This window comes from Mya arenaria, chromosome 9, assembly GCF_026914265.1.
Source record: "Mya arenaria isolate MELC-2E11 chromosome 9, ASM2691426v1".
Classification (NCBI taxonomy): domain Eukaryota; kingdom Metazoa; phylum Mollusca; class Bivalvia; order Myida; family Myidae; genus Mya; species Mya arenaria.
In genome coordinates this window covers 4,195,215-4,219,774 of record NC_069130.1, presented here as the reverse complement: position 1 = coordinate 4,219,774, position 24,560 = coordinate 4,195,215, and the positions used below count along the sequence as shown (strand labels likewise).

Sequence of the window (24,560 nt, the reverse complement as noted above, 5' to 3'; positions counted from 1 at the left end):
TTCAAGCAATTTTTATATTAAATCTAAATACACATTTTAATAATAAAACTTATCAGAATAGAAATTTTAGAGTCTAATATAAAAATATTTAGATGTTGTTATACAAGTTTGGTGTATGGTTTAAAAATAAAATCATTCCTATAACTACAGACATACAGATATGTGTGTATGATGTATAAACCACTCCATTGTATTAAGAATGGAATAAACAGGATCTCACTCTGGTGTGCATGTCACATCATGAAATGAACATTTATTCAGAGTGTATTATTATTTTGTGATTTTCTTAGATATTTCCGATATAACTTAGCATTGGTGTTAAGTCAAAGTCAAGTGAAATATTCCAATTAGTATGTTATTAGTGACAGAATAAGTACCATATCATTTCCTGCATATAAAGTACGAGCTTTCATGTTTCATAATACAACTTCAAGGGGCTGGTGCTTTTCATTATCCCAAACTCTACATCTAACAGTACACTTCAGTTTATACATGTATTAAAGCAAAACATTGGAGATAATCATATATTGTTGAACATGTTTTGAATAATTGATTCATTACTTCCATTTGCTTTTTGTATCAAATTTTGCTCTTCAGAGATAAAAACGGGGGAAAAGAAATTAATTTTAGTTTTCTCAAAATAGTGTAAGATTCATATAAAGCATAGCCTGTCTAAAGAACAAACTGATACAGAATTAAAGGTATCTAAACCTAAGGCAGAAGAGTCTGCTTGCCCTAATTATCGGATTAATTTTTGTTGTCGCACCAGCAGATGCACTTGATTTATAACATTGAAAAATTGATTATCATGCAGGCCGCATGGGCACTGCTTACATCATTTTAAGAAAATATTTTAGAAAAAAAAATCGTTGTCGCCATAAATTCGCCAAATTTGAAAAGTTGTTGCCACATTTGCAATTTTATCGTAAATGGCGACAATGGTGATTGCCAGCGGGAACCCTGAAAGATGTTTAAAGCAATCAGGACTTGTAATTTGCTGAGTAACATTTAAATTTTATGTAAGTTCTTATATATGTGCTATAAAAGTTCATTAAATAAAATAAGTCATTCATATTTGTAATTTATGTAGCAGTACACTTTGTCATTTCATTTTAATGAATGACCCAAGGGTGTGCCATACACTTTAATAGATTGCATATGGTTGCAAAATACACTTCAAATAAAAAAGTTATCTGTAGCTCTGTAATTAGCTACAATATTGAAAATGCATTGTGTGGTTTATGCAATTTCATACATGTAATCATTGCATTAGTTGTTTAGTTTGAAGGTTGTTATAAAACAATTATTGATTACTATTTCTCTGATCCAATGGTATTTTCTAACCAGCCGAGACACATGGTAAACACGGTAGTTGGTTAACCAGCCTAGAGTAAAATGAGATCATATGGTATTTGACTGAACGTTTACATGCAATACAGTCTGCAGTCGACATATATGATACATTTCAATACATGTGTTAATAAGATAAACTTATGTTTGTGTTTTTTTGGATTGCAGTTGATGGGACTAACATTAGACGAAATAAATAACCATTTATAATTGCGGATAAATTAATGTAACGGTTAATGAAATGCGTATTGAAACCTGCCATATATATATATATTTAGCCTGTTTATATGCAAAGCCCATTCATAACAAGAGCTGTCACAGTATGTGACGAATGCCCCCGAATGTGACATTGACCTACAAACAAGGTCAGTACATGAAAAGTGGATCTTGCCTTAACGTGTCAAATACATATGGCAAGTTATTTTAAATTGCCTCTGAACATAAAAAAATACCACCCATACTTGACAACCTACACTGTTATGTCCTTATATTCAGAATTCCCTTGTGAATAAACACTTAGTGTATCTTTCACCTTAGAGGTAGGGACATGGGTCTTGCACACAACACGTCGTCTTCGTATACATGTAGCAAGTGATTTAAAAATCAGTCCATACAAGGGAAAGTTACAGCCCTGACACGACAACCTATACTCTATGTCCTTATATGCAGCACACCATTGTGAATAAACACTAAGTGTGACCTTGACCTTTGAGGCAGGGACACGGGTCTTGCACGAAACACGTCGTCTTGGTATGTGGAACACATGTGGCAAGTTATTTTAAAATATGTCCATACAAGGGAAAGTTACAGCCCGGACACGACAACCTATACTCTACGTCCTTATATGCAGCACTCCATTGTGAATAAACACTATGTGTGACCTTGATCTTTGAGGAAGGGACACGAATCTTGCACGCGACACGTCGTCTTGGTATGTGGAACACATGTGGCAAGTTATTTTAAAATCTGTCCATACAAGAGAAAATTACAGCCCGGACACGACAACCTATACTCTATGTCCTTATATGCAGCACTCCATGGTGAATAAACACTAAGTGTGACCTTGACCTTTGAGGTAGGGACACAGGTTTTGCACGCGACACGTCATCTTGGTATGTGGAACACATTTGGTAAGTTATTTTAAAATATGTCCGTACAAGGGAAAGTTACAGCCCTGACACGACAACCTATACTCTATGTCATTATATGCAGCACACCATTGTGAATAAACACTAAGTGTGACCTTGACCTTTGAGGCAGGGACACGGGTCTTGCACGAAACACGTCGTCTTGGTATGTGAAACACATGTGGCAAGTTATTTTAAAATCTGTCCATACAAGAGAAAGTTACAGCCCGGACACGACAACCTATACTCTATGTCCTTATATGCAGCACTCCATTGTGAATAAACACTAAGTGTGACCTTGACCTTTAAGGTAGGGACACGGGTCTTGCACGCGACACGTCGTCTTGGTATGTGGAACATATGTGGCAAGTTATTTTAAAATCTGTCCATACAAGGGAAAGTTACAGCCCGGACACGACAACCTATACTCTATGTCCTTATATGCAGCACTCCATTGTGAATAACCACTAAGTGTGACCTTGACCTTTGAGGTAGGGACACGAGTCTTGCACGCCACACGTCGTCTTGGTATGTGGAAAACATGTGGCAAGTTATTTTAAAATATGTCCATACAAGGGAAAGTTACAGAGCCGGATGGACGGTGCGATTTTAATATGCCCACCTTCGGGGGCATAATAAAAAAGTATAATATGCGATGCTTAACAAGGCCAACAGATCCCTTTAGAGAAAAGCATGCTCAACCGTGAAGGGGTCGACAACTAGTCTTTATATATACATATTCTCCATCCACACGGAAATCAGGTTATTTATTTATTTATTATGCCAATTTGCATATAACCAAGTACACCAACATACTACGAACACACTTCAGCCTACAGCGAAACGTTACACTACTTTCCCTTCCGAGAACACTTGTCCTGAGTCTTGGCCTGGGAAACTCGTGGGTAAGGCGACTCCGGTCTGGCAGTTGTCTTCATCCCATCACTGCCACCATTTGTAACGTGCGATGCCGAACAAGGCCAACAAATCCCTTCAGAGAAATGCATGCTCAACCCTGAAGGGGTCGACTGGTCTTTATATACACATATTCTCTATCAACATGGAGATCTGGTTATGCCAATTTGCATATAACCAAGTACACCAACATACTACGAACGCACTTCCGCTGTAGTCCGCCTATGGCGGAATGTTATCACAGTAAGATTCATTTAGGAAATGGAAAAAATAACACAGCAAACAATATCCAAAATATTTGTAATTGTATAACCAGTACATAGAAGTTTTCATCATAACTGGGTTGCCCGAAGCCCGGTACAAGTAAATACTGTTTTGGGCAAGTCAAAATTGCTGGAGATGGTTGCCTGAACGGGCAAGTGCATTTTTACGAAATGTAGATCCCTCTGTTTCCATAATTTCTTCAGCAACAATTCACAAATCCTGATTGAACGTTATTATTATATTAAAATATTGGCTTTCCTATATTTACGCATGAATTGGTTATTTTGGGCAAGTAAAACTGTTTTTGGGGCAAGTGGTTTTCTTATATTACTTGCCCAAAAGGACAAGTGCTGAAAAAAAATTAAGGCAAAGACTGCATAGTCAGCAAAATGTGTCTCCCATGGTCTATTACATGTTTGGACCGATTACAAGCATCTGCCATTAGAACATCTCTGCCAATCAGAAGATATTGATTGTTGGGAGCAGGACTAAGTGAACCGCTTCCCAAGTGTACCATTTCAGGACTAAGTGAACCACTTCCAGGGTTTTTTCTGCCCATTTTGGGAAAAAGACTCTAGACATTTTGGGAAATTTTGCGTCATGAAAAAGCTGTCTAGTCTCCTGCGAATTCGGAAATGATTTAATATTAGTTTATTTTCCCTTTAAAAGACACAAAAAATATCAATCCTTGGGGTGTAAATATCTATTGCAATAAATCATGACAGATAATATTTCATACTGATCTCTGAATGTAATGAAAATCAATGATTTCCGAGTTCAATTATCAAAAAAACTTTACATCACAGGAGGATGTTGAAAATGATTTTTTTTTTATTGGGATTTTTTTTCTGAAAATTGGGGAAAATATCTTATATTTTGCTTTGGGAATGGGTCCGATAGTCGGACCTGTGGGTAATATAGAAAAAGCCCTGACTTCCCAAGTGTACCATTTCAGGACCAAGTGAACCACATAATGTTCATCGTAGCAAAACAAAGCAGATGGTCGCTTTAATATGATGGTTGAGATCCTGTCACTTTTATTGGGAGTGTCTGGGTGATGTTTGAATGACAAACCAGGTTCGTGTATTACAATTTACTGACTTAGCTGTTTAGGATCAAAAACAGTAAAAAAAATGGGTTGAGTATAAAAGACTGGACCAACCAAACCAATTCCGGACCAACAGCAATTTCCGGACCGGTCTGGAAATCATTTGGAAGTCTTCAGAATTTCGACTGGGTATAAAAGACTGGCAGGACCGCACTGTTTCCGTACCAAATCATAATAATAACAACAAAAAGCAATTAACAAATATAACAGCTTATAACATATTAGTATTAAATATATAATGCACAAGTTAAAAATAATACTTGATAATGTTCGGATAGACACCGTGTGAATAATATACTCATTAAAAAAACATAAAACAGAGAAAGGTTCATCAAACATACCTCAAATTAATCGGGAACCAATAAAAACAAACCTTCTGCTAGAATAAATGTACAAGTCAAACAATAAGCAATAACACTTTTGATGCAAATTACTTTGCCATAATTCGCTGGAACCACTCAGTTAAAATTGGTTATTCTCGTTTGAATTTGTGTCTTTTATACATCATCAAATGTTTATCTGAAACCCATTTTTGATCATTTGTAAATAGTTAACATTAAATGGACAACTGCAGTGATTTAACTGTTGCAAAACGTTAAAACATTTCGTTTACAAATTGTATTGAAATTATAAATGCATTTCACAATAAATTTTCATATTTTAATTTACCTTCCATATCAGACAGTCTTTTATACCCAACTTCTTTTCCGATTCTATACAGACACTTCTATTGATTTCCGTTGGTCAGGCATTGGTCTGGTCCGGCCAGTCTTTTATACCCAACCAAAAAAATTAACAATTTTCAGACTGATTTTTAACCATTTTCTATTCCTGAAATCAGTCCGGCCTGGTCAAAATCATTATATTTCGGCAATTTGTTGGTTAATCGAAGCCATGGTCACAACGCATTTTGTGTCAATATTGCAGTATTGAATAATGACGCCATAAGCCCATAGAAAAGGTAAAAGATGACCAAAACAAGTAAAATATGACCAAACCTCACCTGAAATTCTTTTACAACTTCTGACAGACACGGAAATCTCTCCGATATCCATCGGTAAAATTTTGGAACTCCCATTTTCCTTTTAGATCATTAACTTGGGTCTGTACAATTCACGTACGAAGGAAAAAATACGATGCAAGTTTCTATTTTCGTTGTGCAAGATTGAAAACTATATCAGTGAAAAACACTACACCGAACCTTTACATAGGCTACACACAACTGATACTAGTGCGATGCTAAAGCCCGGAATCCGGTATCGTCCGGTATACAGTATCATTTTCAGATACCGGATCATATTGACACCAAAATTGGGTGATAACGGGTAATCATCAGATGCTAATTAAGGATCAAAATTCGACTTTTTGCATTATATTGGGGTATGGTATGCAATGGGGCTGTTAAAATTTGTGGAGTCCGAAGGCATAATTTTGATCAGCGCCATTGCATACCATACCCCCAATAAAATGCAAAATGTCGAATTTTAATACTTATATTTACATTTATTTTCATGTACATTTCTGCTTAAATATATAGATTATTCAAGAGCATTTTCTCTATTTTTTTTTCTTTCTCTCGTTGTTCTCAGCCGTGGGTAAATTAATTAGAACAGCTACAGTAACCTTACTCTAAAAAAAATGAATGCGCCGAAAAAATAGTTCCTTATTCATGGGTTTAATTTCTTTATTTTCAAGGAAAAGTATATTTTAGCAACGTATTATAACTTTATAACAGCTAGAAAAACAACAACAACTGGAGTTATGAAAACTAAAAGAAGAAAACAACAAACATATCGCCACCTACAAAGTTCTCAGAACCTGACCAGGCTGGAACCATTTTTGCCATTTAGGGGACGCTATACCCTACAAGATGCACTCGTCGGGGTGTCTGGGATGTTATTTGGTAACCGGTTTCTAACGCGTCAAAGTATGCCCATATTCGCGACATTTCGTACTTTAAACGCGCTCCCATATAGCTCGTAAGGGGGATGGGAGTAATCTCGAAGATATCTCCGGAACCAAAAATGATAGGAGGTTGGTACTGGTATTGAAATTTAGGTCTCTTAATTCCCTGCGTCATTGCGTCACCGTTTTCATTCGCATACAATGCTATTTTATACGCTAAAATGCCGCAAAAATGCCTTAATATGGGGTAGGCAATCTCGAAGATATCTCAGCATCCCTGCACCTGACTAGGCTGGGACCAATTTTGCCATTTAGGGGGCGCTATACCCTACAAGATGCACTCATCGGGGTGTTCGGGATGTTATTTGGTCACCAGTTTCTAGCGCGTCAAAGTACAAGTTGTGTCAGTACCACTTGGCAGATATCATTTCGTGATGAAATATTGAGTTATCTTTACTATTTGTTTAAAAAAAACCCAACTCACTTTGGTTTTCCTTCCCCCAACCATACAATTTCAAGGCACATAAATATAAACACTATTTTGTGCCAGTTTATTGAAACATATATGGTATATCATTGACCGGCTAGGCACGAATGTGTAAGAGGACCGCGTCGTTAACAAATTTCATGCAGCTAGTTGGTCGTTGGAACCAATATAGAACAGAACATCACTGACGAGAAATAATACGTGCTCATATAATATGTAAGGCGATCGACGAAACAATTTAGGAACGAAAGAAATTTAGTATTTAAGAACACAATATGTTATATTGTAACGAATACATTAATTTGATTTTAAGGAAAATGAATGTTAATTAAACCTTGAGATGTCAATACTTGATTATACTTGCTTTTTTATTATTTCATTAGCTGTATATACAAATACAGAGAGGTTTTTAACTATGTTAACATTCTTTGACATGAAAAGCTTAATGGTTTTAAATATGCGTGGATTTCTACAATAATTTCTGGGCAGGTATCTTTGTCCAGTTTCGAAATACAAATTACATTCAAAAAGGAAGTGAAACTCATCTTCTAAAATGTTGAATGATGCACAAGTCCTATCCACAAGTCAATAACTGTATTATTCCATCTCCCAGTTTCCATGATTCTAAGCCTATGCGAGGATAATCTGAATTTGCTGATAGCATTCGTTTACCTTTCAATATATATATATATATATATATATATATATATATATATATATATATATATATATATGATAACACATTTTAACATCCTCGGCACCCCAACGTATCATATCTTATATCATCTGGGGTGCCGAGGATGCATTTTAAATACAATTGGGAATTATTTTGGAAAATATTCTGATACAATAAGGCCCTAAAACTCATTAAGTCTACCATGAACAATTTTGACAAAGTTATCTGTCTTTGTTTAAAATGTATAAAAAATTAAGGGACTTAGTGATAACCAAACATGATAGAATCCCAATGAACGTAGAACAAAGTTTACTTGTTTAGCCCAGTTATGTTTTACAGGACTAATTTCAATATATTCTAACATACGTTTATATGCATGTATTGTGTTCCGGCGAACAAATTTCTTTAAACCGTACTTAATCATATCTAATGTACTTAACGTCGTAAGATCTACTCTTCCCGTCTCTGATAGGATAAAGTCGTTTTGTGTACAAGTTTTTACTGAAAGCATATTTTTGATAAATTGGGTATGTATTCGTTCTATATATATTCTTTTCATGGAGCCCCATACTTTAAACCCATACACCAAAACTGGCTTAATATCTTTTAAACAGTTCAATTTTATGATCAGGAGTAATACTGGATTTTTTTTTGAATATTGTATTGTTCACTTTGAGCTTGACCAGCTAGTGGTTTGTGGCCTGCATAAAAGATCCTCACTCAAAACCTGTATGTAAAACTTGAAATCAGTGCAAACTTGCATATACACACATCATAGTCACTGCAACCTGGCATATATACACACACAACATAGTCAGTACAATAGTGCATAAATACACAGCAAATTCAGTACAGACTTGCATATACACACATCATAGGCAGTGCAAGCTGGCATATAAACACATCATAGGCTGTGCAAGCTGGCATATATACACACACAACATAGTCAGTGCAATAGTGCATAAATACACAGCAAATTCCGTGCAGACTTGCATATACACACATCATAGGCTGTGCAATCTGGCATATACACACATCATAGGCTGTGCAAGCTGGCATATACACACATCATAGGCAGTGCAAGCTGGCATATACACACAACATAGTCAGTGTAAGCCTGCATATACACACACCATAGTCAGTGTAAGCCTGCATATACACACAAGATAGTCATCGCAAGCTTGCATAAATACACAGCATAGTCAGTGCAAGCTTGCACATACATCATAAGCAGTGCAAGCTGGCATATTCACACAACATAATCTGTGCAAGCCTGCATATATACACACAAAATAGTAAGTCCAAGCTTGCATATACACAAAGCATAGTCAGTGCAAGCCTGCATAAACACACAACATAGTCTATCAGTGCAAACTTTCATATACACGCAGCATAGTCGTCAGTGCAGGCTGGCATACACACACAGCATAGTCACAACAAGCGGAAATACTCGTTGTCCAGGTCATCAGCGCATAGCCTATCCTCTTTCAATCCTCGCGACTTTAATGGGAGTTATTTGCTACGCCACTCGTGAACATATGTTTTCTGTGACCACTCGTGAAATAAAATACGACCTTACATTGAATTCAACAAATATTCTCTATGTCATTTAGTATTCGTTTTGTTTGCTGATGTCTCACTCACTTACAATGGAACATCTTGACATGTTTACCGTTAACACCCCCCTCCCCCACTTTTTTATGTAATCAATTATATCTCGTTCTCTCACGCTGGAGTCGGCATGTGTGAAAGGCTATTGCGCATATACGTATGACGGTATTTTTTAGATGAGCGAATAGTTTTGTTTGTTTTTTGTGTTTGTTTTTTTCAGTTGAATGGCTAAACCTGAGTGATTGTAGTTCGTTGTGGTTGCCTCGGTGGTAAGTTGGTCACCGCTTCCTCCGGGTATGGCTCAGCTGAACCACTACGCGTGTGTGATATTTGTTGTGTGGAGCGATTGTCAATGTTTCTTTCCCTTTCTTTGACAGAAGGAATTTGCTTATGCTATCAATTTTTGAATTTTCATCTTTTCCATGTTGTATTAATATGTCACAACCCGTGTCTTAGAATTCAACGAATACAACGCATTGACAACAATGTAAGCAGACAGACGTTTTTACAGCAGCTTTAAAGGGGCTAGACACCAGATGTTCCCAAAATCGGCAATACATTATTTCCACAAAACAAGCCTATAATTGATATTATTGTGAGCTAATATGAGGCCGATAATACATAATTTTACACGATTTAAAGAATATTTTGACGCTGTCTCAGCTGAGTTTACCCGTTTAAAAATAGCGCATAATGGTTTCCCAGTGTATGGTGTGTAATGTGTGTATAAAGCATGTGAAAATTACGTGAATAGAACATATACATATACCTACGCGTTTTTAAATGAACTGGGATTTACATGGTTGACAACACCAGTAAATTTAAAACCGAAAAAAAATCATATACGCGAAAGAAGCACGCGGGTAAGCGACGTGTAAGATTCAATGCATTCTACTCAACGATATCAATTTTATGTACGTTTTTGAAAGTTTTCTTTTTTCTTGCACTCATATTATTTGGTGTCTAGTCTCTTTAATGGCCCACCAACGCGACACAATGGCAGTGGCCACATACTGGGATGATAATTGGCCAGTTGCAGGTTCATTATACTGGCGCAGTACTAACAAAGCTTTGAATATTAATGGTCTAGTACTGACCCTTGCTGGATATGCCCTTAATGTGCGAATCAGTGTCTCATTCTGCAGTGTCTCATAAACTGTCCAGTACTGGCCCCGTGCAATGATGACCGCTGTCACATGTATCTTTAATTTTCGTTATGAACCAAATTTCGTATCACAATCTGGTAATAAGAAATGTCACTGGGAGTGATGCCTGCTCCCTGAATACAGAAGAGAATGAGAAGGTAACACTTAAGTTAATGATCGTAATTTTATCTTTTGTACAGTTGAAGTCAATACCTAAAAATATTTTTTTGAGATTTATGGAGAAAAGGAAACAAATATGTATAAAAAAATCAAAGGACTGTTACTATAAAAATAAACTGCAAAAATAATGTTTCTTTTGCACATCACTTGTTTGTGTATGTGTATAACGTTTGAAGTCAATACCCCAAAATTATATTTGAGCAATTGAAAAAATTGAGAGTTCTCCTATGCTCCAGGACGGACGTACGTATATAAGGAATGAAGGAATAGGTACTCAATACAGTACCCATTCGTGTGTGCGGACCTGCGGATGGACGGACAGAGGTAAGGACGAAACAAGGTGTTTCCTATATAGCACCTACCATCACGTGGTAGGGGTATAACAAACTCTGTTTTTCTCTAATACTAATATGTTAACTTATTATAAACTAATCAATGAGAAAACGACTTCAACGCCTTTCAACGTTTACAATATATCACACAAAAGTCTTAATGAGCATAGAGATTGCACTTTCAACTGCATTTAAAATCAATTTTCATTCCAGCTCAAAATGTATCATGTCATAGGCGTAACATAAAATTACAGTGCAACTTCAATACTACCCTGCGGCACACCATACAGGACTTGTTTAAAATCAGATGAAACATTGCAAACAAAAACAGTTCGTTTCTTCCAAGGAAATACTACTTTAACCAATCGATATTCTGGACATCACGTAATTCCACTATACCAAAACAGAAATCATGTTCCACAGGATCAAAAGCTTTCTGGAAATCTAACATTACCATGCCTGTAAATAATCCTTAGCACTATTACTTATAATGTGATCCATCAAGTGTACACTGCAGGCAACTGTGAAATTACTACAATGTATTTCACAACATGATTGTAATTCATAAAATATAATTTATTATGTAGTGTGTAAGCATATGTTTATAAACATTTAGATACAAAATTAGCTTTATTATTTCCAACTTCAAGGTTACTGTTAATATACAAGGGTTTACACGTGCAATTTCCATGTCTTCAGTTAAATTGTACAATATATCTGGTAGAAGCATCCTTCAAATGTTAAGTGGGAATGTCACCTAGACCAGTTCCTTTAGCTTAATCCGTGACACGTTCTAAAACAAATGTCGTACGTACATATTTTTTATAAATTATTTTCAAACTTGTAAGCAATCGTTTGAAACGTGGTGGCGATCGTTTTATAGCATTGGAAAATTGTTTTGAAACATGCGAACGATTGTTTTAAAATATCTGATCGATTTTCAAACAGGTATGCCTTTGTCCGGCTAATTGATGTTATACGATTATGGCAGAAGCTTCATGGTCAAACAGCTTGATGCTATAGCTGACAACAGCGTTTCAAATATTTATTCAAACTCGTCAACACAACATATACGAGTAACAGATCAATCATTCATCACCAGGTCAGCAAATGATACTCTTGTGGGGTATGTTCTAGATCAACAGTTGCTTTCTGTATTGCGCCCTGACAATCCATTGTCGCTATCTGTAAGGGTAAAATAGTTTTATGCATAAAATAGCAGAATATGGAAGTTTTCTTAAATGATTAAGCTATTTCAGTTAATGGGTTTCAAAAAGCAATACATAAACATTCAAGAATGGATGCATTTGATTTATTGCTTGATTGGGAAATCGATAATTAGAAAGATAAAACATTGAATTAAAAAGTCAAACATATGCATTTCAAAATACCACACAAATCATCGGTCGTACGTGTTTTAAACACTCATCGCTTACACCTGAAACAATTTCAAGCAACATTCTTTGCAAATTGCATGGTTTTGTAGAATAGTTTTATTACAATGAACAATACAGAGACATCCCCCGTAGCCATAACTTAAACGGTAACCGTGTTTATTGGCACTTGGTTTATTATTACAGTGAACCGAATACAGAGACATCGCCAGTTGCCCTAACTTAATGGTAGCCGTCTAGAGGAATGTGGTTTCTTATTACAATGATCAATACATATAATTCATAATGATAACCGTTCAAGAGACTGTAGGTTCAAGTCCTGAACGAGACTCAGCGAGAGACACCAAACGTCACAAGGTAACACATATAGGATCTGACACGAGTTGTCATTTAACACAAGATTTTATTAAACGAGTTCATGAAATTTGTTAGTAAGCAAGCCTCTGGCGAGCTTACTAACAACTTTCATGGACGAGTTTAATAAAACTATTGTATAAAATGACAAAGTGTCAGATCTTTTTATATCACATACTTAAAACGGTGTTTTTATTACCAATTTAGTTTCACTTTCTGTACCCATTGTTTGACAGCCAAAGTAGTCAGAGTGGAATGTCAACGATGCGCCATATAAATAGTTCCATATCAAAATGACAAAAATAGCTAGCAGTTACCAGGTTTTAATTCTGATAAAGCGCTTAACAAGTCACAAATATTAAAATGTGTAGTAAAATATCCAACAACATGAATAACGAACAATTTAAACCAAACAAAACCCAACAAGTACACAATTTGATGACGTCACACTGAGAGTACATGCATTTACGCGGTTTATGTGACCTACGTCGGTCTGTCAAGTTTTACTGTGTGCATGGATTTAAAAGTTATTCGCTGTCGCTTTCTTCAATGGTTTTGCAGCGTTTATCACTAATGTGGCTGTATTTGTTGACTGACTGCATATTTCTGTGACTAGTGATCTGAATTATCTGGTTGGCGGAACATTGTTATCAGAAAGTTTTTAAACAAGATGAACTATGATTCGTTAGCCATTTGTCTCCCGGAAGTCATACAGCTTCATTAAGGTAGGTATTTGTTGGCGTTTAAACCATTTTGTTTATAAACAATGCGCAGGGATATCTAGGTCGCGTGTGATTAGTCTAGCCAATAGAAATGTCTGATACGTTATCTTACACATGTGTAAGATAAAAATATTCGTTATGGGTATATTACACGGAAAACAAGGATGTGATAAACTGCAATAACATATGAATTATTAAAATATTTTTAGTTAAACCTAATTGGATTTCCACCTTGCATTATGAATTATCTCACCGTTAGGATTTCTTGAAAACAGTCCAGGAGTATAGCGTATTTATGTTTCCGTGATCCGGTCTCTAAACTTGCCAAGGGAGAGTAGATTGGTAGTTGGGAGCAAATAGAAGAGACCTATAAATGTAAAAAAAAACAAATCACGTGATCCCGAAGTAGCAATATTGAAAGCAAAAGGACCCAAATATCGTGTAAGATTTAAACAGAGTGTCAAGTATCCCCTAAGCAATGCGATAACTTGAAGACTTTAGGAGATTATATTTCGTGAATATTTAAATGGACCTGGCTACATGGCGAAATGGTTGCTTTAAACATCTCTAAAGTAAATAACGGACATGGTATAGCGAGACTTCAACGAGTACCGTGTTAAAATCGTACGTTGAAAGCAAATAATAACCAAACATTGATAACCTGAACGCCTATTATCCAGGAATCTGTGCCGGGCGCCAGACACATCTCGGAAATCATGCCTTTAGGGTCAATACCGGAACTACCCGAACCGGAAGTATCCGTACCGGAAGTGTTATAGCAATTGAAGTCGGCGGACTGGGCGCCGCGCATTGCATCTTTAAGCAATGTTCCATCACAAACTTTTATGTCTAAAAGGGGGTGATTTTGAAATTATGCATGCATCTGTTAGTAAAACGGCATTGTTTTTCAATTTCTTTTATTCGATCGTGCTAAAAAAAAAAGCTAGAGTATGTTATACATAAATGTCACAAAGCAATTCACTAATTGTAACGTACTGTCTATGAAAATGAGCACAATATTTTCTGTTAAGGTAATAATTTATGAGGTTGAATAAACAAAGTCGACGAGCATGGATTGGCAGATACAGCTCTTTGGTAAAATACAGGGACATAAGAAAATGTCAATGCCAAATTTGCCTTCCCGATATTATCAACATACCATAACACATCAAACTGCTAGGGGAACATGAACCTGGCCGACAGAAATGAACCTACCTGATGGACATGGCCCGTTGTCACACTCGCGGGAGAGCATGGAATCGCCTGTACACTGTCTACCGCCATTGGCGGGGGCGGGAGCCGTGCACGTTCGGAGGGTCCGCTGCATCCCCATTCCGCAGATGGAGTTACAGGAAGTTAGATTAGACCAACCTGTCCATCCTCCGTCTAGGTGAGAACGTTTTAAACTGTTAAGCTTTCGTGAATTTATAGTGTAGCAACACAATTCGATGATACACGAATTTCTGATTTGTAAATATTCACTCCTTGACAAAATGACGCGGAAAGGGTAACTACCTCTTAAACATCCGGGCATTTCACATTTCTCAAACGAGGCAGGGGAACCCTCACACTCTTTGCCACCAAATTGTGGCGGGGGATTTTCGCACTTCCGGGTTGAGTAGGCCACTCCCACACCGCACGTGACACTGCATGAGCCAGCCGAGGTAAAATTACCCCACCCACCGTCTGGAAGGGCAGAGTACTCCACATCGGATGCTTTTACTCAAAGTTACATTCTGAATTTTTAATTAAAACACTTTTTCTCTCAGCAAAATAGTAAGATGGTAATAGTAGATATCATACCATTGGCAAGCAGTACATCAATTGCTGAAATACTGCAGAAACTGTGGGAACCAAGTGTCTGTCTTTGGACTTTCCTACACATCGATAATTTCACCCAGTAGCCGGTTTTCATGCATATTGCGAGAACGTCCTTTCGGTAGAGTGAAGTCTTAGATTATTTTTATTCCGTTTTTGGAAGTGTTAAATGTATGGTTCTGATGGTCAGTCATCGCTCTTTCAGCGTGGAAATAGCATCATGTCAGCTTTTTATTTTTAACAATAATGGGGGCTATGGAAACGTGCAATTTACGGCAAATGACCATTACTTGCATGCCGCATCCACCACATAATCACTCATCGCTGTGACTATCGATCTCACTACATATCTTTACCCATGCAGAACCGCCCGCCATTGAGCGGCCTTGAAAATTACATGTTTGTGCCTGCTTATCACCTCCGAATCTTGCAAATTGAAACTAAAAGAACGCAATTACTTACCTATTGGGCATGCAACATCATAACATACATCGATATCACTGTCAACTCCCGCACAGGGCCGTCCACCATGGAGAGGCGCTGGGGAATCACATGCTCGGTTTCGATAGCGGCCTCCGTACCCGCACGTGACACTGCAGCCGCTCCAATCGCTCCACGTGCTCCACCCGCCATCTAGGGATACGAAGAGTCAGATATCGCAACTCGGTTGTTAAGTTAGTTTAGCTGTTATCTGAGTGCGATTGAATTTATTTTGATAATAAAGTTGTAACTTAGAACTAGTAAACGTTGCAGAATAAGTTTAAAATAGCCTTTCATGATAGAACTATTCATCAAAAAGGAAACAAGTTTCTATCAGACTTATTACCAAATAGTAAAAAGAGTCACAAAGGCGTGTAATTGACGCGTTCCATGCTTTGTCCACTTCGGTCATATACACTGGAAAGTGATGCACCTTTCGAATTAAATGATTTGGTCCTGACACTACATCGTCGACAAAAAGGTGAACAAAACACAAGCATTGCATTGGATATGAGTTAATAATATAAATTATATTTCTAATATAATTTCATAGTAAGCACTCGGTCAAAAAATCATGACTACCATATCACATCAGACAGTGCTGCTTTGGTGAGGAAAAGACAACGCGCATTTATTTTACGTGTCTTTACCTGCAGAACAGGGCAAGAAGAGACCACATTTATTGTATGTGCCCTTACCTAAAGAACGGGCAGGAAAAGACCACACGCATGAATTATACGTGCCCTTACCTAAAGAACGGGGCAGGAAAAGACCACACGCATGAATTATACGTGCCCTTACCTAAAGAACGGGCAGGAAAAGACCACACGCATGAATTATACGTGCCCTTACCTAAAGAACGGGGCAGGAAAAGACCACACGCATGAATTATACGTGCCCTTACCTAAAGAACGGGGGCAGGAAAAGACCACACGCATGAATTATACGTGCCCTTACCTAAAGAACGGGGCGTTCAATAAAACACGCATTAAGTCCTTACCTACAGAACAGGGCAATAGTGCGCAGGAAGCCTTGTCTACAGTTGCGCCGTCACATCGGCTTCCGTTTACACAATGGCGCATGCGCAATTTTTCCCCGGTGCCGCAAGTGACGGTACACTGGCTCCAGGCGGTCCAGTCACTCCAAACGTTTACTAGAAATAATGTATGTACCTATTAAGTATAGTTCTGGTAAGAACTTTTAAGGACAGGATTTATGTATATACATATATACATATGATAACACAATTGTTCATACAGTGTTTAAAAATTGTATTGGATCGTGATCATCATATCTGAATATGCATACATATATTTTTACGCTATTTTCTCAAATGATTTACGCCAGGCTTATTGCTAGTATTTAAAAATGTCAAAAAGGAAATTATATTTAGATAGTTTGAATAATAATTTTCCGGATAATCATCACTGCAAAATTTGGATAAATATGTATCCTGAAACTCTAATAGTTACAGTGAATGTTTGACTCGTTTACGAAGTATGTATATACAACATGTATGATCTACCGGTGCAGGGGTTATGTTGCTGGCTAATCCCCGTGCAGTCCTTGCCGAAATGTGCGGGCGCCGGGTTGTTACAGCTGCGGTGTCGCTCCGTGCTACCTGTTCCCGTGGTGACCGAGCACGTGCTCCATGATGTCCAGCCGCCCCAACCCCCGTTTACTGGTGGACCAAATATACATATGATAACACAATTGTTCATACAGTGCTTAAAATGGACTCTACGCACTGGGTTTACTAACTTGTACAATACGGCTCCTAGTTGTGAACTAACTATACTAGTGATAATTTCTGTTATTCATCAAGTTATGATTTTGTAGATAACGAAGATCCTTTAATGAAACACACGTGACCTACTCGACCTATTCTAATCAGAGATCTCAGTCATAAAGTGAAACTATCCTAGGGTCATATGTGCGCTTTACGAATACGACACACTATTAAGCGAACATATACTGAATTTTGTTGCCAACTAAGACGCTCCTACAGATCCGTTTATGAATCGATCATGTGACCTAATTAAACGGACCCTCTCGCGTTCCTTACGTCAGAAATATTCAATCAAAACCAGTGTAGTTACAATGCAACATTGTACATACAGGGGGTGGGACGTTAAATAGTTTCGGTAATTTAAATTATTGAGGTGCTTAAAGCCTAAGTGTCACGTAGGATTAAATAATTAGAGAACAAAAAGTGAGTATATAACTATGATAGAGTCTCATATAATGTCAAATATATTCACGAGGTCCAAACGATGCTTTAGTAAAAGAAATGTTTGAGAAATACCAACGAAATTCCAAACTGGATCACTGACTCACTATATGCTAATGAGGTAGATAAGTGGGCGGAGCATAGCGCTTTACAAACAGTACCTGAGCATTTGTCGGAAAAGAATGAAATTTCACATAAGAAATAAGCTCTTTTTAAAAAAATATGATGCATGTATTTATGGATGAAAACTTATCCATGTTGGGTAGGGAAAAATCGCAGATTGGTACTCGCACATGTTTTTGTTAAACGCATTTTTCACGTATGGCGAATTAAAATGTGGCAAATCATTAGGAATGTTAAAAATGAATGTGTAGAATTGCAACTGTTGTTGTCAGACCATGGCATCCACATGTAAGCTGAAGGTTGTTATTGTAAATATTAAGGCGTTTGGAGCGTTCATTAAATTGCATCGCTTAATTGAAAACAAGCCAAATAATCTCAAATAAATGTTGATGTTACGCAAACAATTAAAATGTTTTTCTCTAAAAGTAATACAAAAATACTATAACATACGACATTGCTGCCGGGGCATGATCATGCTACTGTATTGTGATTGCGTCATCTTGACCAGTTATCGCGCTGTTTTTACTGCTTTTATACCGATTAATACCGATTCAATACTGATTGCACTGATTGATGGGTGAAAAAGACTACGATTGTTCCAAACCGATTAAATTTGAAGCTTGGAGTTACCTACTTGGACAGGTAACACTGCAGTTTGTGTTCTGGTGACGATGGGTCGAGATGCCGCAGTGGATGTATACAACTGAATGTGTGGTGGTGTGGTTTGCCGTTGTGATATGGGCGATGCATTCTTTAGTGCGGGTTTTCGTGCCGGTGTTGCTGTCTGGACAGTTACTGATACAAGATCCCCAGTCACCCCAGGAACCCCATGTGTAGGTTGTGACGGCACCTTACAAACGAAGGGTATCAATAAAACTGGAAAAATTACAAAAAATAAAGAAACACGAAGACAAGAAAGTAACCACACATTGGAATACAATGTAGGGTTATAAAAACCTTAAAACGTAGATGTACTATCTTTTGACAATGATCTCATAAATTCTGGAAACATGCTGAATTGAAAATTTTGTTTTTGTGTAAATATTCCTTTTAAACAAACAACTTAATCGAATAAATGATTTAAATATAAAATTAATAATTGTATGACCCTATTGTGTTTATCGAATGACTGGAAAAGCGGATAAAGCCGGATGTGGCCCTTCTAGGTCCACTTGAGGTTGCTAGGGGAAAAATATTGGAGAAACGGAGATGCGCAGGTTAAGCTACACAGTCAGTATTTATTAATCGGGCAGAGGATCCAATAGTGGTTGCCTAACCGTATACGTTACTCGGAAGAGGTCGATACGCTACTTGCTAAACAGTACATTGGTCGGGGAAGGGGTTCGCTAGTGGTTGTTAAACAGTAAACTTTTGTCGGGGAGAAGAGGATCCAAATGTGGTTCCTACATAGTGAACATTGGCCGGGCAGAGATGGTTTTGAAACTTTTTGCTTAACTGTATACAATGATCGGGGAGAGAAGGATCTATTTGCGAATGCAACACTGTACTGTATACATTGGTTAGTGAAAAGCGGTCCGCTAGTGGCGCTACACAGTATTTATTTAAAGAGGGGGTCCACTTATGGCTGCCCAAATAAACTTTATATATTGGTTTTGGAATGGGGGACCGCTAGTTGTTGCTACAGATTATATCTTGGTAAATAAGAGGGGGGTTCGCTAGTGTCTATAACACTCGTCCATTGGTTGGGAAACGGATTACTCGCAAGTGGTTGCTACAAAGTATACATTGGAAAAGTACTGGGGGATCCAATAGTGGTTGCTTAACTGTATACGCTAGTCTGCGACAGGAGGGATACACTTAGAATTGCTACCTAGTAAACATTGGTTGGCAATACGGGGTTTGAAAGTTGTTATCACATAAAATACTCTTCGGAGAAAAGTGGATCCGATAGTGGATGGAACACTGTATTCATTGGTCGAGGATAGCGGTTCCCCGAGTTTTTTTTACTGCATCTTAATCCGGCAGAGGTGGTTCGATAGTGGTTGCTACGCAATATACATTAGTCAGAGAGAGGAAATTAAGATAGTGGTTGCTACACTGTAAACATTGGTTGGGGATAAGGGAATACGAAAGTGGTTGCGACATTGTAGTCATTGGTCGAGGAGAGAATCCGCTAGTTTCTACTACACTGTAAAGATTGGTCGGGGCAAGGGGGACTCGATTGGTTGCTACGCTTTACACATTTGCCGCGGAGAGGTAAATTAGCTAGTAGTTGCTACGCTGTAAATATTGGTTGGGTGGAGAGGGATCCACTAGTGATTGCTGCTATGTATACAATGGCTGGAAGAGAACTTGAAAATGCGAGTGGTTGGTACGCTGTAAAATTTGGTTGGGTGGAGAGGGATCAACTAGTGATTGCTGCTATGTATACAATGGCTGGAAAAGAAGTAGGACATGCTTGTAGTTACTACACAGTTAACAATGGTTGGCTGGAGAGGGATCCGCTAGTGATTGCTACTATGTATACAATTGCTTGAGAGAAGTAGGAGATGTTAGTAGTTGCTACACTGTAAACATTTGTTGTGTGGAGGGGGATCCGCTAGTGATTGCTACTATGTATACAATGGCTGGAGAGAAGTATGATAAGCGAGTTTATACGCTGTTTTCAGTTCATGATGCGTGGATGCTCTGCAAGTGGTTGCTACACTGTTTTGTTTTCGTTTCAGAACGTGGGAGGGTCCGATTATGGTTGCTTCATAGTATATACTAGTTGAGAAGACGTTGTTTCGGCAGTGATTGCTACACTGTATAGATTGGTTTGGAAGAGGGTTATCCAGTTGTGGTTCGTACACAGCATATATTGGTTGAACAAATTGGGGGTCCTCAAGTGAGTTTTTACACGGTAAACAATGGTCGAGGAGAGGAGGATCCTCAAGTGGTTGCTACACTCTATACGGTGTTAAACAGTATACATTTGTCAGGCATAGGGGGATTCGATAGTTGTTGCTTAACTTAATACCATGGATGGTCTTGAGGGGGGTCGGATAGTGGTTGTCACACCATATTCATTGGACAAGGGGGAATCGATAATAGTTACTACACTGTAAACATTGTTCGGGGGAGAGAAATAAGCTAGTGGTTGGTTAACAGTATACAACGGTCGGAAATAGAGGGATTCAATAGGGGTTGCTTTATTAAATACCATGATCGGGGAGACGGGGATCTGATTGGTCTGATAGTGGTTGCTACATAGTATACTGTAGCTTGAGAGAGGGTCCGCTAAAGTATAAAGGGGGGAGGGGCTCGAAAGTGACTGCTTTACTGAATACCATGGTTGGTTTAAGGGGCATCCGATAGTGGTTGCTTCACGGAATAAATTGGTCGGGCAGAGTTGGATTCGATGGTGGTTGCGTAACTGAATAGCATGGTCGGCGAAACGGGGATCCGATACTGTAAGCACTGACCAGGGAGAGGGCAATAAGGTAATGATCTATTTAAAGTATTTAGTGGTCGGGGAAAGGTGGTTGCTACACGGTAAACATTGGTAGTGGAATTGAATTCCGCTAGTTGTTTCTTAGCCTATATTTAGCTTAGTTTTAGTTAATTCACATTCATGGCTGCTGTAACTTTCATCTAATACATGTTTATATTTTATCGATTTAGTCGAAGTAGCGGGGATTATGAAAGCTTAAAAAGGAATGGACGTCATTTTAAGGACTCGTTGGTACATATATCGGCTATATAGTTAAGCCGTTTAACAAGTAGGTGATTTCCCTCTTCGAGACATGCCAGGTCACCAGCGCTTTGTTATAGATGGTATGATGAACATTGCAGGAAATAAATAATCGAGACTCACCTGCCACGTGTAGTATGGCAAAAATAAAGAGAACCCGTGCTGTTCCTTCAAACGCCATTAGCGAACCTGTGGAAAGGTTGAACGTCGCAACAAACAGATCGAGTGTTTACATAACATCTATATATCTTGTTTCAAAAAAAGAGAAAAGATACTATATTTTTATATATGTCAGGTACACAGCTTGAGTTCCTCTGGGACATCTTTATTTTTCGTTAACATATTAAAAAGAAGGAAGATTGCTGGAGTTTCTATCGTATTTGTGTATTCAGGGTTATATCAGCCTAGCTAATGTTAAAGTCCTTTATAGTCCTAAAAACCAGTCCTTCGGGGCGAGTGCCGTTTTTTTACACCCATGTGTGTAATCTTTAATGTTGGATGTATACGGGGTGTATAACAACATACTAATTTATATCGAGTTTTACCTTTTCGGCACTGGGCTTATGATATTTTGCATTGACCAAATACACATTGGTATACCTTATTTCTGGGGTTTTGAAAATGTTTTTGACAAGCAAAGACAATGCTGCTTAAACAAAATAAACTTCCAACCTACAAGCCGGTATAAGCTGTGGATATGACTATGGATCATTTCCAGCTTACGTTACACGGATGATATGTATCATACATATTGAAATAAATCAAAAGTTTATCATAAACAATACAACTTTTTCCTGTGTTCGTGAATATATCTATCTTTTGACAAATGAAGTCATTGCTGCTTAAACAAAATATCCCCCCCCCCCCCCCCCCCTCTGCAGCCAGTATTAACAGTGACTTGGCCATGTTTCCGGCTTACATAACAGAAATTGTATTGTCGTTCATTGTAAAAACTATCAAAGTGTTATCATAATTAACAAATTAAACATTAGGCTATTTATTACTTGCACTCTATTGGAAAAAGGTAAACAAAACTTACGTTCGTTAGCCTTAAAATGCACTTAAATAATTACAGGCATTATGAAAACCGGTATTAAGTCCAAACACTCGTTCTAAAACTGTTCTATATACGGCAGAATTCGTGATGCCTTTATCAAGGTTTATATAGGGGCTGAACGAGGTCACTATGTACAGGTATGACGTCACCATTGCGTCATATGTACTTCCGTTGTGTGGAAAATTCTCAATAAAAAAATAATGTTTTCATGACTGATAGACATGTTTTCACATGCACAATACACTGTAAATAAAAAATATCCTTATTCCTGAAACTTTTATACCTTAAGTATCTATTATTGCTTGATTTATTATTTAGAATAGAGATTTAAGCATAAACTGCTGCTCTATAGTTGAAAGGTAATTTTGGAAGAACTGTCATGGCGGACTGTGCCATTTTGAGAGTTTGTTTTTCAAGTGGACAGATTTTTCTTAGGAATAACTTGACCCCCCTTTTTTATTGGCTTAAAAGGTAATTTAAAGCTTGTACTTTAAGAATATATATGTTTATCATAGTCTGCATTCGCTCGAAATGCCTTTAAATGTTGTCTAAAAATAATCATTTCACATTGAATTATAGAGGAAATGACAATGGTGGTGTGTAACCTACAAGGGGCTTATCTAGAACAATGGTGAAGTTAGCCTCTAAATTATGTGCTAGTGTTCGTCTGCCTTCTTGTCCAGATTATTGCATGTATATACGTGTATACGTCACCAGATAAGGTATACGATGTACACTAATAGGAATCGTTGATGTCAGGAATCCACATATTATTGTGGTATATCTCACCTCCTACATGAATGACGCTATCCGATTGGCCAAGAGCGGTCATGCACGACGTGTATAATCCATACCCCCCCCCCCCCCCCCCCCCCCCCCCCCCCCCCCCGTAATTTCCAGTATGTTTCATACAACCCCTGTAACGTTCATACTCCGCAAAAGACATAACAAAATGGCGGCCGAATAAATCGTAACTTCTCTCTCGGCTTATCTTTTCACTAAAGGGGAGCTAATTCATGCACGTTATTGAATATCCATTTTATTCAAGCAATCTGCTGTGTGTAACCGACTGTTTACATAAGCAATGGTTACAAAATGGCGAGTTAAAACGGTTTGCAAGCACAACAAGTGACGAATCTCTCAAAAAAGGTTAAAATTAAGTTCAGAAGAGACGCTTCGATGCAACAGGAAATCTGCAAATGTGCTGAGGAGGTACCTTCAAGAAATTGTTAAAACATAAGTGTTAAAAACAGTTAACTGTTGTTGTTTTTCTTATAATTACATTATTGACTGTGATACATCTTTCTTGTACAGTTATGATTTAATGTAACCTTACTGAGAAAATATATATGCTGTCAAACAATGTTTTTGCTATATTTACATTGTCATTGCATTTATTCCAAATAAACTTGATTACATAAACTTTTGTATTTCTTAAAATATAATTTTGAGACTGGTCAAAATTTGAGCGTCACTGAATATTTTTATAACAAATACATTATATATTTATCTAATCTTAGTATTAAAGGTACTCGGTGAGATATATTCGTTACACTGTAAGTAGCTGTGGTGTATGTGATATTCACCC

The 24,560-nt window shown here is 37.6% G+C and overlaps 2 protein-coding genes across 2 annotated transcripts in view; both read right to left on the bottom strand.

Annotated features, from left to right (window-relative positions):
* The window catches only part of LOC128202890 (5'-3' exoribonuclease 1-like), a 42,681-nt gene extending 36,726 nt beyond the window's left edge, over positions 1–5,955 (bottom strand). Inside the window, exon 1 of the mRNA XM_052904060.1 lies at positions 5,768–5,955. Coding sequence (XP_052760020.1) covers positions 5,768–5,842 — 75 coding nt within the window. The 5' untranslated portion in view covers positions 5,843–5,955. The remainder of the gene's footprint in view (positions 1–5,767) is intronic.
* Positions 5,956–12,146: 6,191 nt separating this feature from the next.
* Positions 12,147–23,024, bottom strand: LOC128203485 (coadhesin-like). The gene is made up of 11 exons (XM_052904913.1): positions 22,955–23,024; positions 22,039–22,104; positions 18,856–19,071; positions 17,394–17,549; positions 16,869–17,021; positions 15,851–16,021; positions 15,086–15,256; positions 14,786–14,956; positions 14,232–14,419; positions 13,824–13,937; positions 12,147–12,285 (listed from the first exon to the last, which is right to left on the bottom strand). Exons 2-11 carry the CDS (start codon positions 22,094–22,096, stop codon positions 12,196–12,198), a joined length of 1,488 nt encoding a protein of 495 aa, XP_052760873.1. The 5' UTR covers positions 22,097–22,104; positions 22,955–23,024; the 3' UTR covers positions 12,147–12,195.
* Positions 23,025–24,560: the final 1,536 nt, after the last annotated feature.